The 15371-nt window shown below is 47.8% G+C and overlaps 1 protein-coding gene across 2 annotated transcripts; it reads right to left on the bottom strand.

Annotated features, from left to right (window-relative positions):
* Nucleotides 1-2687: 2687 nt before the first annotated feature.
* Nucleotides 2688-13901, bottom strand: LOC119330951 (transcription factor MYB3R-4-like). Of its 2 annotated transcripts, XM_037604130.1 has the most exons (5): nt 13677-13901; nt 12509-12784; nt 4655-5835; nt 4390-4516; nt 2688-3627 (listed from the first exon to the last, which is right to left on the bottom strand). In XM_037604130.1, the coding sequence occupies exons 3-5, from the start codon at nt 5056-5058 to the stop codon at nt 2971-2973; spliced, it is 1188 nt and encodes a 395-aa protein (XP_037460027.1). In that variant the 5' UTR covers nt 5059-5835; nt 12509-12784; nt 13677-13901; the 3' UTR covers nt 2688-2970. The 2 variants fall into 2 exon arrangements, with proteins under 2 accessions (XP_037460027.1, XP_037460102.1); XM_037604205.1 differs by lacking the exons at nt 12509-12784; nt 13677-13901 and having other exon boundaries at nt 4655-6074.
* Between the last annotated feature and the right edge of the window lie 1470 nt (nt 13902-15371).

Below are 15371 nucleotides of genomic sequence, written 5' to 3'. Positions count from 1 at the left end.
TATATATATGTGATAGGCCACCCCTAGAGGGTTGTGCCGGTCCCCCCCAAAGCCTATTGTTTTACATGGATGAACATATTGGGGCTGTTTGTTCTCCTGGTGACTCGATCTTTTGAGTACGGCAATTTTTTTTGTAAGTGTGTTCTTTGCTCCAAATAAGGACTTTCAGTGAAACCCTTCCTCAACAATTTGACATGCGGACGTATAATACATGAATGATTTGCCCGTCTCGTCCCCCTCGTGTCGCCCACGCGGGCGACCCAGGGGGAACCCTAGTTGTCGTCCTCTCTGTCCTCCTCCGCCTCCACCTCTCCTCGTCGCCGTCCGCAGCGTAGCTCGGCAAAGCTTGGCCGGCTGGGCGGCGGCGGGGCATCTCTCCCCCTTGGAGCGTCTTGGGCGGCGTGGAACGACCAGATCGTGAAGAGGTGTCGGGCTAGCGCGGGGTCTAGCGGCGCGGCAGGCGAGCATCTTGGCGGCAGCGCGTTGCGGCGCCGGCGACGCGGCGCGATAGCTGCGACTTGGGTGCAACTCCACAGTGAGGTGGTGGTTGCGTGGTTCAGATCGGCTGGTCGCGGGCGCCGCCATGTTCAGGCCGGATCCATCTGGATCTGGCGCTTGGATGTTGTCGGCCGGCGCAGGGTGGTGGTCTACGCCGCTGTCCTCGCCGGATCGCGGCGGCTGTCCTTCTCGATCCTCCTTCCTAGTTGGTTCAGCCCCATGGCACTTGTATCTCTGCTGGTCTCCGTTCGTCTCGCTGTCGGATCTGGAACTGTCAGAGGTTTGGTGGTATAGGTTGGGGACCGGAGGAAACTTTGGCCGGCTGGTCTGGCCCGGCATCGGCGGCGTCCGTCGACGCCGTTACCATCCCTGAAGGTGAAGCCGAGGTCCCTCCTATCCACATCAGAATCCCTCTGGACGAAAGTCAGAAATTCAATCTGGATTGGGCGGCGGCAACGCCCCGCGCGTCGTAACCTCCATGGAGGCACCGTCTTGGGAGGCTCAGATGGTCAAGCGAGAGATGCTATGGGTGGTGGGCGCCGCGTGGATCCAGCAGCGGCGACGGTGTGAGCTCCGAAGGAAACCCTAGATTTGGGTCTACCGGATCGGACGATGATGGCACCTTCGATGTCGTTGTCCCTACTGGGGGCATCGTTTTGGAGCACGCGCTGGCTGGAGGGGACAAGAGAAGGAGCGGTGTTACTTCTACCGCGAGGCCAACAGTGGATCCTCGTGGCATGGCGCCGCGGAGGTTCGGTGAAGGGCGCGTTTGGAGATGGACTCGCGCAAGAGGAGGAAATTGTCTGGCGTCATGGTAGCATTGATGGCAGAGAGGCCTGGCAAGGTCGGTGCAACAGTTTTTCTCTGAGGATGGACCGAGGGATGATGGAGGTGACAGCCCTTGCAGCGTGCGGTGCTCACTGGGAGTGTGCCTGACCGGTGTGGGATCCAATCGAGGTAGTGGCTTGGAGAGGACACCCGGCTTTAGATGTTAAGCTTTAGTGCGATCTCTGTTTGATATTAGGCACAGACATTCGGCACGTCTTTATCAAAGGGATAGGAATACAACTGTGTTTTCAAGATGGTGGCTTCAGACTTATTGATGTATCATCTTATATGATCTTTTTGAATAATTAATAATATGGCTGCATGCATCGTTAAGATGCAGAGCCAGGGTACATTCTCCTTTTCTAAAAAACAATCTGACATGCATCCTGCCGCTCAAACTTGCGAAGATAAATTGAAGTTGTACTATGAAAGCATTTTTAACACTGAAGAGAGTACTTTTTAGTACTGTAACTGGTAGCGAAGACTGCCGCCCAATCTCGAACTTCAAGCCCCCAGCGCCGGCCCCGGACAAGCACTGGAACAGAGTCAGGCTCCTGCTTCTCTGGTGTGTCTGGAACCACCGCCACGGCGTCGTGTTTCGCTGAAAAGCGTCCAGCCATCAGCCGGGCCGTGCGTGCAGCGGCTGACAATCTGAAGTTGTGGGCGTACAAGCTCAAACCTGAAGATAGACACGCCTTGCCTTGCTAGCCTGGGCCCCGTATTTGATGGCTCTTTCCCCGTGATTCTCCTGTAATCAGGTCCTCCAATCTCTTTATGGTCTCCCTGCACCGTGGGCTCGCTGTATTTTGCAGCTTTGAAAAATATATATTCAGGTGGGGCTGCTCGCTCCCCGGTGTTTCCTCAAAAATAAAATGGTAGCAACTCTTTTTTTGAGTGATAACTGGTAGCAGCTGCTAGCTCCCTGTACCGTGAGCTCGCTTCTACTCCCTCCGTTCCAAAGTTAGTACAAAGTTGGATCATCTATTTTGAAACGAAGGGAGTATGAAATAGCAGAAAGCCTGTGTGTACATGTGGCCTGTCGTCTGAATATGTCGAGATGTCTGAAAACATAGGCATGTTCTTTTGGGCATATCCTCTGCTTGCTTGACATTATATATTGAGTGGTAATGTTTTCCTTTTAACTCAATTTTACGGTAATATTCTGCTTAGGTTCTCTTGTCTTTTGATGTTTAGAAATTGTTTTGCTTACAAGCACGAAATTGAAATAGAAAATCAAGATTACATAGACAAATGTACCATAATAAAATGAGAAACAAGTTTAGAACACTGACTCAATATGTAATCAAACACTTTATTTTTAGCCCATGTACATACACATGGTCTTATTTACCACCGTCTGTTCTCAATATGGATTCTCATAATACATTCATAGGTCATTCTATTGCCTGTAGAAAGCATTCAGAAGGTCGTCATATCATCTATAAATAGGATGTCCCATAGTACATCCAGAAGTTCGTCATATTCCGTATAAATAGCACACATATGTAATAATATCACTGGTTATTTTCTTGTCCACTAGCTGCAAGTTTGTGGATGTGTGACCAACTCAACTAGATCCATCTCCTCCTCCTTCATATACACGGTTTTGATTTCTGGTGGGCCTGTCGGCATCACCAATGGCGATCATCCAGATTCAATGTTTACGAGCGCATCGTCATCCCATGTCATATTCATATCTATCTCATGGTCAATCTTAATAGCATAATCAATATGATTGTCAATCTTAATAGCATAATCAGTATGGTTGATGATATAGTCCATGTCAACATCATCATCTATGTTGTAAGCCTGGTATTGCACCTCCTCTGCGTTAAATAAACCATCAAACATGTCGACAGAAAAGTCATCAGATGTGGGAACTAGAATTTCTTCACATGAGTGAATCTGTCTGTCATCTGTGCTGAATATTCCTTGGGTGACCATTATGTTGGATGGGTTGGATTCTGGCCAATTATCATTCACATGCGCCCGATTTTGTGTTGGGGGTGCTGGTGAAGATGCTGACAATGGAGATTCCTTCGGATCTTGAGGAGCAATGCCCTTGCTACAGGCAATCCCAAGGCTTTTGATGTAGTTTTGTAGAAGGGTCCCTGATTTGGGATTCTTGACTCTACTGCGGGCCCGCCTCCGCGCAGATTGCTTTCTCTTTGTTGCATTCCAATGATTTTTTATGGTTTCTGTTCTTCCAGGGAGGCGCTTAGCTATCTCCGCCCATTTGTTGCCGACCTCCTTGTGTGTTTGTATCAGAACCATGTCTTCCTCCTCACTCCAAGTATCTTTCTGCATTTTTGGTTGCATGCACAAAAAGTTCAGTGGAAGCATGAATACTACACAGACAATATGATGTGTTTTCAGGAAAACAAAGGACTTCACAAAAACTTATTTCAGAATTTGGACAATATTGATGCCCAATTTTTGTGTTCTGCCATGAAATTTCCCCATTATGGTTATTTACCATTAAACTTTGTGTGGACTTTTTAAGTTAATAGGGGCAGAGAGTACTCACTCAGTTAATTTCTCATAGACACCTGACTGTCCAAACAAAATAACAAATCATATATCTTCTGTCTAATTTGCTTATGGGCAAAGGCCTAAGCTAAGAAATATCTACCCAATTTAAATCATGAACAACCTAAACAAGAAATTATGAGGATCTTTTCCATAAGTTGGTGCTGCCTTGGCCATGTACTACGTGTACAAAACAATTCTTCACAAGCTGGTTTTAACAATCATGTTTTAAGGGCATTGCTTGCAATGGTACAGTATTGTCCAGAGAAGAGTGAATCCAAACTGGTGGGAGCAGGTTTTGGCACCACTGGAGCAGCTCAAATTGGCAGCAACTAATGACTCTGAAGAGATGGAACTTCAGACAGGGACCTCAAAGAGCCTCTTCGTACCAATCAACAGATACAGGCGTACAGCAGATACAGGACTAGTATAACTTACTTTTACCCCTTTTGCTTCTTCCAAAGTTGATTGTTATCTCTATTTAACTATTTACGGAACCATTTGGTCCTACAAACAGAATTTAGAGGAACAAACCTTGATGTTAGGTCTCAAATGGTTGTGCCATCTTTCTCTGCATTGCTTTCCTACTCTTGCAGGCAGCATTTGCGCCATCTGAGACCACTTCCTCAGTCCAAACTGCTCCACTAACTTTACTAACTTCCTGTTAAAATTCGCAAGAACAAACTGATTGATAACATGCAGAAAGCAACTAATAGCATAACTTACAGTAATGCGACGATTTTTTAACTTTTGGTGGAGGCAATATTTAACAAAGCATGCATAAACTGTTCCAATTTACCTGTCTTCTTCCGGTGTCCATTGCCCTTTGACAACATTAGCCTTCTTGACAGCCTTACTCGAGGCCTTCCTTCTTGGAATAAACCTGCCGCTCATATCATACGTCTTGTATGATCCCATTCCACCTCCTATGAGATGTGAAATCTCAGGTTTTGGCGACAAGAGAGGCAAGTGAGGTCCAGGATTATGAATGATCGATGAAGCACCGTCAGCGACGTCTTTCTTGGTTATGCCTTGTGGATAGGACTCATGATAGAAGGTTGCAAACGGAACTATCGATCCAGTGGCAGGTTCAAATGAGCGATCAACAGAATGGAGCTCACAGTGGCCATTTTGCTGCACATGGAAATCAATTGGCACGTCATCACAGCTCCCTGAATGGAGCTGGAAGCAACTGAAACCCATGGGAGGGTGTTTCAGAAGCTAACTAGGGGGAGCGAGAGATTGGATGATGCTTCCTCTTTACCTGCATCTCCCTGAGGAGGAGACATTGGCGCAGCATGTCACATTATATCTAAACAAGAACATATGACCCTTAAAGACCACAAGTTAAGTTAGTTTTAGAGACCTTTTACGATGCATCAAGTCTATTGGAGCCGTTCATTTTTGTGATTGGAGGGTCCAGATCAGCCAATACTACAACAGATTTTCAGCAGTATATTGATCAATTAAGGGCATTTTAGGTAGTTCACTCTATTCATCAATCCTCAACGAGTAGCAGTTCTATGGCCAACAATCATCAACCTTGACGTGCGACATCACGTCGTCGGCCACGGCGAGGCTCCTTGGGAGGAACTGAACATCGACACTCGGCATTAGCACCGCTGCTTACTGCTTACCGCGTTCTAGTACGATGTGGACTGAGGTGAGCTGAAGTCGAAGTCAACGTCACGCATGTCGCCGGCCGGACACGCTGGACTCCTTCTGTGGAGGCCGCACAATAGCATGGCGTCGATCTCAAGCTCGACCTGCCGTGCCGTCTACGTTCATTGGCTGGATGAGGCCCAACTCGATACAAAACAGATCGCCCTCGTTGCCGTCGTCCATGCCTGGCCGACCAAGAAGGGTCTGCATGCATGTCAGCGGCGAACTCCATGGGCTCGGCGTCTGGCTGTAGCTTACGATGTTGCCGGGGAAGAACTGAGCGTTGGCGCAGGCCCTACTCATCGAGGCAAATTCTTTCTGCCAAAGAACGCATGTACACGAAGTGAGGACAAGCAGGTTGATTGATACACATATATGTACGTACTGATTCCGCCGGCCGGAGATGCAAGCAAATCGCAAGGCCGCGTCGAGAACATACACTGATCCGATCTCGAGAACATACGCAGGCGGCGTTAGATGCGATGAGATTAATTTAGTTAATTAGATTAATCATTATGATTAAAATTAAGGAAAAAATCTATCCTGACAGAGAATTACCAATATATCCTCCATACTAACCGTTGGATCAACTAAATACTACCCGAGTGCTCCCCCACGAGGATATGAGCTATCCCCTCGCTACAGTACTGTGAGGCGATTTTGGGGCCGAATCTTCGATCCCCGCCGGCGCTCGTGCTTGGGCGGCGGATGGATCTGATGGCTCTCCTCGGGTCGCTGTGCGCCGGCGATTAGCGCCCCCTGGAGGTGATCTCCGCCTGGGATTGCACATGGTCTGCGATCTCCTTCTTTGCTCCCCCATCTCCATCTGTTATTTCTTTAGCTGTTCGGTGCGGCGGTTAGATTTCTAGCTGGTCGTGGTTCGGGGTGATTTCGGGGCAATCCTTGCATTGCTGCCCACCCTTGGCCATTGCTGACTGGGATCTGCCGGCGTGCTCATGGCGGGGGCTACAGAGGAGAAGGGGAAGAGTGGTGAGGCGGCCGCCAGATTGACCCCGTGCAGCGGCGGTGCCCCGTCGGGGCCGCTGCTTTCCAGCTTGGGGAAGGTTGCGGCGCTCTCTGAACCGGTGCGGGAGACGGGTGGTTCCGGCTCCAGTGCACCTGTAGAAGATCTGCTGGAGCGCTTGCGGCTGACAGCAGTCGAGGCACAACCTGTGTTGCTGGACGATGAAGACGACGCCGATCTGGTTGACTCCGATTGTGCGCTGGTGGGGAAGGTACTTTCTCTTGGTGTTCTTCACATTCAGACGATTGCGTCGGCGATGAGGCCGGCTTGGGGCAATCCGAAAGGGCTGCTGTTCCACCCCGCAGGGGACAATCTGTTCGTTGCAGAATTCGATACAAGAGAGGACCGTGTGCGTGTGATGGAAAACTCACCATGGGTGGTCGGCAAGCACGCCGTCCTGCTCAAGAATTATAATGCGGACGTGCAGCCGATGCAGGTTAATTTTGACCGGCTGGCCATTTGGGCCAGGATTATGGCACTCCCACCAAGACTGATGAACTCAAAGTTGGGCATGGAGTTTGCCAAGCCAATCGGAACTATCCTCCGGGTCGAGGCAGACTCAGGTGGGCGCTGCTGGGGTGCTTTTATGCGGGTCAGAGCCGAAGTGGTCGTGCAGGAACCTTTGGTGCGCTATGTGACAGTAACTTCAGCTAAGCTCAAGACAACTGAAACTTATGCCGTGATGTATGAGCGACTTCCTTTCTACTGTTTCTCGTGTGGGTTGCTCGGGCACTCCTCAATCTTGTGTCCTACCCCCGCGGAGCGTGATGCTAATGGTGAGCTGCCTTATGCAGCAAAGAAACTGTGTGCTATCGATGACCAGCTACGGAAATCAAACGGAGCTAGGTCAGGCAATGCCTCCTCGTCGGCTGGTTTTGATTCCCAGCCTCCTAGTCACAGGGTCCCTTCAGGGGGCTCTCGTTCTTCTGCGGCTGGTAGTAAAGCCAAGGACTTTGGTACGACCACTAGGGGGGATGAGGAGGGGGAGGTCTCCTCCCCCATCAAAGGTGGTCGGATGTCCACCCAGGGTCGGGGACGCTCCAATCGTGGCCGAGGCAGGGGTCGTTCTGATGGCCCGGGAAAGGAGTTGTTTCCAGGTCCGAAATCCAAGAAAGGAATGACTGGGCAGAAAAGAAAGAAGGTGAAGGACCAGCCGTCCACTTCTGGGGCAGATGAGCAGCTGCCTAGTGTGGATAATGCCCTTGCTTTGGTGATCTCAGCCAAAGCAATTGATGGGACTCTGGAAACCTGGGAGAACCAATCCAGTGACACCAACAAGAAACTGAGACCCACACCCTCTCGATCGGCGGATCAGGCGGCGGCTGCGGAGCAGCCCCGCCAGACGCAATGAGCCTTATGTGCTGGAACTGCCGCGGCTTGGGGTCGGACGCGACAGTAGGCGAGCTTCGCTGGTTAGTGAAGACTTACCGACCCTCGATCCTCTTCTTGTCGGAGACCAAGATGGTGGATCGTAAAGCAATGAATTTTATGTGGTCGTTAGGCCACTCTAGTTCCTTTGCTGTTAGTTCTGAGGGCCTCAGTGGAGGCTTGGCTCTTTTTTGGTCTTTGCCATATTCAGTCTCGCTGAAGGGTTTCAACTCACACTGTATTGATGTGATTGTCTCATCGGACGACCTGGCTCCTTGGCGGCTGACCTTTGTTTATGGGGAACCTAAGCGTGAGCTCCGTCATGAATTTTGGAGTTTGATGCGGAGGCTGTCCCGGCAGTGGAAGGGCCCATGGATTTGCTGCGGTGACTTCAATGAGGCTCTTTGCCATGATGAGCACTTTGGTGCTCGTGATCGATCTGATGCTCAGATGGAGCTTTTTCGAAATTGTCTTGATGACTGCGGGCTGGTGGACCTTGGTTTTTCTGGACCGAAATTCACCTGGACAAATCGGCAAGACGCGCAATGTAATGTGCGTGTCAGACTTGATCGCGCCGTGGCTAATGGAGATTTTACTGCACGGTTTGAGTTTTATCAAGTGGAGAACATTATTACTACGACCTCTGACCACTATGCGGTGGCCATCTCCCTCGACTCCCAACGTGTGTTGGCGGACCGGCCTCCTGTGCAGCATGGGTTCCGCTATGAGGCTATGTGGCGTCGGGCTGAAGACTACACTGAGGTGGTGGAGAACGCTTGGAGGGCTCAAGGTACTGGAGCTCACTCACTGCGGGAGACATGGTCTGGTTTGAAATATGTGTCCGGTGCTCTGAAGGAATGGAGCAAGGTGTCCTTTGGCTGTGTTCGTCGTGCTATCCAGAGGGCCGAAAGGAGACTCAAGACTCTGCGCATGTCACCAGTGAATGCGGCTGTGCTGAAGGAAGAGCGCGAGCTGGAATGTCAGCTATGTGAATTGTTTGAGCGTGAGGAAATCATGGCTCGCCAACGGTCTCGGATCGACTGGCTCCGGGCGGGAGATCGTAATACGGAATTCTTTCATGCTCGGGCCTCTGCTCGACGACGCACCAATCGTATCAAGGCCCTTGTGCGGGAGGACGGGTCAAAATGTGTCTCACAGGCTGGGATGAAAGAGATGGTACATGAGTTTTATAAGAATCTCTTCTCCGCCGAGGACTGCTTCTCTATGGAGAGTGTTTTGGATGCTATCCCAAGGAAGGTTGATGACAACATGAACGCTGAGCTGTGCAAACCTTATAGTAATGAGGAGATCAGAGTGGCTCTCTTTCAGATGGGGCCTACAAAGGCCCCTGGACCGGATGGTCTACCGGCTATGTTCTATCAAACTCACTGGGATCTGCTCCAGCATGATATTTGCGATACTATTCGCTCTTTCTTGAGTGGTGAGGCTATACCTGAAGGACTATGCGACTCTATCATTGTCTTAATCCCTAAGGTATAAAACGCCCAGCACCTCTCCAAGTTCCGTCCTATTAGCTTGTGCAACGTGTTGTACAAACTTGCATCTAAAGTTCTTGCCAATAGGCTGAAGGTTTTTTTGACTGATATTGTCTCGGAGTTTCAGAGTGCATTTGTGCCAGGCCGCTTGATCCCGGACAGTGTTCTAGTGGCGTATGAATGTTTGCATACGGTTCGAAAGCAACATGCCAAGAGGCCCTTCTTTGCTCTCAAAGTGGATATGATGAAGGCGTACGATCGCATTGAGTGGTCATACCTCCATGGGTGTCTGCAAAAGTTGGGTTTTGCTCCTGTTTGGATACAAACTGTGATGCGCTGCGTTACCTCGGCAAGATACGCGGTGAAGATCAACGGAGAGCTTACATCTGCGGTGGTGCCGTCCCGGGGGATCCGTCAAGGAGACCCCATCAGTCAATATCTGTTCTTACTGTGTACTGAAGGTTTGTCTAGTTTACTGCAAAAGAGGGAGAGCCTTGGCGAGCTAGAAGGGATCCGAAATGGTATGCAAGGCCCCCCTATTTCCCACTTGCTTTTTGCAGATGACAGCATCTTCTTTGCACGCAGTGATAATAGAAGTGTGGAAGCTCTCAAATCTGCTCTCCAGCAATATTGTGATGCTTCTGGGCAAAAGATCAATTTGCAGAAGTCTTCAATTTTCTTTGGGAAGCATTGCCCTGATGGTGTCAAGGGAACTGTGAAGGGGTAACTTGGGGTTGACAATGAAATTCTGCATGACTCATACCTCGGTATGCCCACTGAGATTGGTCGGGCAGCCACCAACTCTTTCAGTTTCTTGCCTGACCGGGTCTGGAAGAGGATCAATGGATGCAATGATAGACCGATGTCGCGTGCTGGAAAGGAAATTTTGCTGAAATCCGTTGCTCAAGCTATTCCAACCTATGTTATGAGTTGTTTCCAACTCCCTGTCTCCATTTGTGAGCAAATGAAGACCAACATCGCCAACCATTGGTGGGGTGTCGAAGACGGCCATAAGAAGATGCATTGGCGTTCGTGGGATTGGATCTCAACTCCGAAGTTCCTCGGTGGTATGGGCTTCCGTGACTTGGTGTTGTTCAACCAGGCGATGTTAGCTCGTCAGTGTTGGCGTCTTCTCACCGAACCTGGATCTCTGTGCTCAAGGGTGTTGAAGGGGCGTTATTTCCCTGGTGGTGAGTTCTGGGAAGCCACCAAGCCAAGGTCTTCCTCTTTCACATGGCGGAGCCTTCTGTTTGGGAGAGAGCTAATTCGGAAAGGGGTTCGATGGAGTGTCGGCAATGGAGCCAGGATCAAGATCATGGTAGACAACTGGATTCCGGGCTTCCCCTCTGGAACTTTCAGCAGCAAACTCCCTTTAACTGCTACTACTACAGTTCAGTTCCTTATGACGGACTCCTTGATGGCGTGGGATGAGGAGACCGTGCGGAGTTTCTTTTCGGACGCTGTTGCTGACCAAATCCTGCAAGTCCCGATCAGCCAACATGGTGGAGAGGATTTTTTATCTTGGCCACATCATAAACTCGGCATCTTCACGGTCAAATCTGGGTACAATCTGGCTCGAAGTGAGATCTTCTTCTCCTCTAAAAGTGGAAAGGACCAGGGGCTGGCTTCCAACCTACAGTTGCAAGAGAAAAACTGGAAGGCCCTTTGGGCTGTCATTTGCCCAAACAAAATGAAGATTGTTCTGTGGCGCGTCGCGCATGATTGTCTACCTACTGGGCACCAGCTAGTGCATCGCCACATCCCAGCCGATGACGGTTGTATTTTCTGCAACCGAACTGAGCGTGTGGAGCACCTCTTTCTGATGTGCCCTTTTGCTTGTTCAATCTGGAGCTGTGTTAAAGAAAGCTTTGGACTCCGGCTGTGTAGAAAAGACCTTCGGAATGCCCGTCAATGGCTGTTTGATTTCCTCACCCGTGAATCCCAGCTTCATGCTACAGTTATGGCTATTACCCTTTGGCACATCTGGGAAGCGAGGAATGACGCTCGTAACAATGGTATTTTTTTGCAGCCTAGGAGAGTTGCTGCTAAAATTCGAGCTTATGTGGAAATGGTGAGACAACACTGCATAAAACCCGGGCCTGTTGCTAGGCGTGAGTCCTCTTCTTCAACTCTCCGGTGGACTCCACCACTTGCAGGCACGGTTGCTGTCAATGTTGATGCCGCCTTGTTCCCCTCGACTCGACGGATGGGTATTGGTGTCGTCGTTCGAAATCACAGTGGGGACTGTCTTGTTGCTTGCAACAAAGTGTTTCCTGGTATTACTGAACCAGAGCTTGCTGAGGCTCTTGCCATTCGGCACGCTTTGAACATCTGCCAAGCTGAAGGCTTCATGCATATCAGTCTAGTGTCAGATTGCCTCTCTATGGTGAACAAGATCAGGTCTCCTGTCCAAGATCGTTCGAGTGTGGGCGCCGTTGTCTCCGACATCAAGTCTCTGGCTGTTAGTTTTACCCACTGTACTTTCTCACATGTCAAGCGTGGACTGAATGTAGCGGCACATAAACTAGCACGGAGCTGTGAGCTAGCTGTAAACTGCTTTTACCGTGGTGTGGCTCCGGATTGCATCCGGGACGAACTGTATTCTGATGTTCCTTAATCTATGAAGTACTGTCTTTCTCAAAAAAAAAAACTAAATACTACCCACTATTTTGGGTAGTATGATGCACCGTAAAAAATCTCTAGTTTTATAGCTTTATAAATTGGCATCGTTAATGAAACATTTACTATCATAAATAGATTACTGCATGCAAGAGAACTAGTAATAAAGCATGCATTACTCCCAAACGTGGGACACACCCCATCCACTGCAGCATGTTGGTCATGCACATATTAGCATTGGAGTGCATGTCATATGATACTATTAATGGTTTCGTTTTCCATGTGATCAAAAGTAAGCACAGCTACTTAGCAAACAAAGTAATTATGTATGCATTTGCATGTAGGATCAATTAATTGCACAAAATTTTATTGTACATGTAAATATAATTTTAAGTCAAATGCTTGTAAGGCGAACAAAAACGAACAATCAACTACATAGGTTCAGATTATTCAACTGGGAAGAGAAGCAGGAAGACGATCATACTGAGTGTCTGCAAGCAGCTCGAAGAAAACAGAGCACTCCTGCCCGGCGAACTTGGCAAGTGGCAACGACCTCACTGTGCGTGTCGTCGGCGTCAGCGGCGCCATCGCCTTCCGCACACCGCACGAGCTCTGACGGGCATGAAAGTGACGACCACTGCTGCCTGGGCTGCCATACTTGATCCCAGACAGAGATGCTCTTGCTTGCAGCCATGAGCTAACATCGTCGCCCCTGACATCCACCATCGCCATCTTGAGGAGCATACTGAAGAATGGTGACCTGCAACAGAATCAGGAAATACATCACTTGTCTTAGATCGTTCTAGACCTCTCTGCACTTGACTATAAACTACTGATTGACAGGATTTTTCATTCTTGTATATATGAGGAGCGAGTATCAGATTGATAGCTAAACTGCACAACACTAACATACGCACTGAGCCGCTAGACTATGTAGGTGTTGCATCTGTAGTTACTTGGAGGAGAACATTGTCGTATCACCACTTATGTCTGAAATCATCTTTAGTAGCAGCAGCAGTTGGTAGTGGAGCAGGGTAGTTACACGCAGAGAGCTGAGGCTCTTCATAATGCGAAATCAACCATCCATGAGCTGAGCAACATGGTGCCGCACCAGGGAGAGCGACTTTACGCTACCTAAGTTTGCTCTTCCATCTGATTTCAGTAGGCTATCTAAGACTTAAGTCATATACGCATCTTCATTCGAAGTGATTTTACGGCTTTAAGCTGTGGGACTTGATCACAGCCTAGAGAATCCAATTGTAAGATATTTTCTGAAAAAGGTGACGAATCTTAGTTGTTTATTTGCATAACTGTTTCACTTGAGTTATCTGATAATGGTCTCCGAGTAATGCTTTACTGCAATGATGTTTTTCTGTTTTGCATAACTGTCTGACAGACTTCTAAAAGCAAATAAAAAGTATAATCGGAGTAGAAAAAGAACAATATTATCAATAATACATTCTTCCTTATGGACGAACATCATTATACTGTAGCTCTACCGCATACACACTACCTCTACTCTATACTCTCTACTTGTCTTCTATAGTACTTCTACTACTTGGTGATAGCCCTATAAAACGGTGGAATCGCAGCTAAAGTGGCAATGGGACTAAAAATCTGGAACGGTAGCGTACAGTCGCGCGCGCACTTACCGGAGAGGCCCGTCTCCGATGAGCGCCTCCATTCTCCTCTCCGGTCGCCGGCAATTCCCCTCCCGTCTCGGGCGCCAGGACAGGCTGCTCCCTGCCCGGCCACTCCGCGGTGGCGCGAAGAAGGGAGATCCCGGATGGATGTAGAAGAACCTTACGGAGGGGGTTGCCGGCCAGCCGCCGGTGGCGTGGCTCCAATCTGGGGCTCGGGCTGAGCACACCTGCGCGAAAGGGCGGAGACGAGGACGATGAGCTCGGAACCTCCTTTTTTTAGAAGAGCTCGGGACCTCCTATGTGACGCTCGCTGCGCCCCTGTATCGTGTTTTCCATCGTACGCTCCTGGGCTGGGCCATTTTGGTATCCAGGGGAGCCTCTTTTTTCTTTATTTTTTCTTTATTTTGGTGTCCAGGCCGCCACAGCCTCTTTTTTCTGCTTTCTTTATGTTTTCTGTTTTCGTTTTTTCTTTATTTTTACTTTTGTTTGTACTTTAACATATTCTAAATATATACTCCTATATTACAAAAAAAATCTATAAAAACATTTAAAAATGTTGACCAAGCATTTAAAACATGTTAAATGTGCATAGAGAAAATGTTTATCACGTATACCAACAAATTTTTTACAATGTATTTTAAAATGTTAATCAACCATTTGAATTTTTAAGGAGTATATGAAAAATGCTGATCAAGCATTTTAAAAAATGTTAAATGTGTATAGAAAATGTTGACCATGTATTAAAAAATGATGAATTTTTATCATGTATATAAAAATATTAATAAAGATTTTAAAAAAATATACAAGTACCTAAAAAATGTTGATCAAGCATTTAAAAAATGTTAAATGTGTATAAAAAAAATGTTGACCATGTTTTAAAAATGATGAATTTTTTATGTATATAAAAAATGTAAATCAAGCATTTAAAAAAATGTTGAACAAGTATTTGAAAAATGATAATCAAGCATTTTGGAAAAATGTTAAATGTTTATGGAAAAAATGTTGACCATGTGTTCGAAAAATGTTTATATTGCATTTAAAAATATTAATAAAGCATTAAAAAAATGTTAAATGTGCATTGAAAAAATGTCACCATCGTGTCAAGACACTTAGCTTGGACCCCTCTGCCCGAGATCTGTCGTATTTGAATCCGTCGTTGGTGGCCCATACAACTTGATGGGGATCAAGATCATGAGCCTCGTCTTGATCAAACAAAATCAACCATAGATGCACTCATACGGGTAGTGCCAAACATGCAACAAAATGAGCGAGCCTCATCGGTCTTCAAGAACACTATGGGAAATAACTAGAGAACAAGGTCTTCATTATAGGTATTGTTGAACTGCAAAAATGGAGTCAACCCCGTCTTGGTGAGTGCACATCAGGATACAGCTCAGTGTGGAAACACACATAATCAAGGTACAAATTGCGATGAGCAGCCACCTTGAACTTCTTTACTTTGAGAATCTCTTCATATTTCCTATGTTGAAACTGATTCCGGAAGCAACGATCAACATCGGGGTCTTGAGCACGAACATACGGATTATGCTCATGCTCTTGTATGTACTCTAGCTTGCCCAATTGGATCATCAAGGGAAAGATGATCAAACTCTTCATCTTCAGCCTCATGTACATCGTCACCTTCAATTGGAGTTTGACATTATGGGGGCGAGGAGCCATGGCAGGGGTTGTGCGGCCAGTCCG

This window comes from Triticum dicoccoides, chromosome 1A, assembly GCF_002162155.2.
Source record: "Triticum dicoccoides isolate Atlit2015 ecotype Zavitan chromosome 1A, WEW_v2.0, whole genome shotgun sequence".
Classification (NCBI taxonomy): Eukaryota; Viridiplantae; Streptophyta; class Magnoliopsida; order Poales; family Poaceae; genus Triticum; species Triticum dicoccoides.
Note: the sequence above shows the minus strand (reverse complement) of the source record. Positions and strands in the feature narration are given on the sequence as shown.

What these genes read in the sequence shown, in the direction of transcription:
- LOC119330951 (XM_037604130.1), bottom strand. Translation starts at nt 5,058, where the DNA reads ATGGGTTTCAGTTGCTTCCAGCTCCATTCAGGGAGCTGTGATGACGTG. An exon ending in TGGACACCGGAAGAAGACAG is followed by an intron (nt 4,517 to 4,654) that starts GTAAATTGGAAC and finishes GAATTTTAACAG; the next exon opens with GAAGTTAGTAAAGTTAGTGG. An exon ending in ATTTGAGACCTAACATCAAG is followed by an intron (nt 3,628 to 4,389) that starts GTTTGTTCCTCT and finishes CCAAAAATGCAG; the next exon opens with AAAGATACTTGGAGTGAGGA.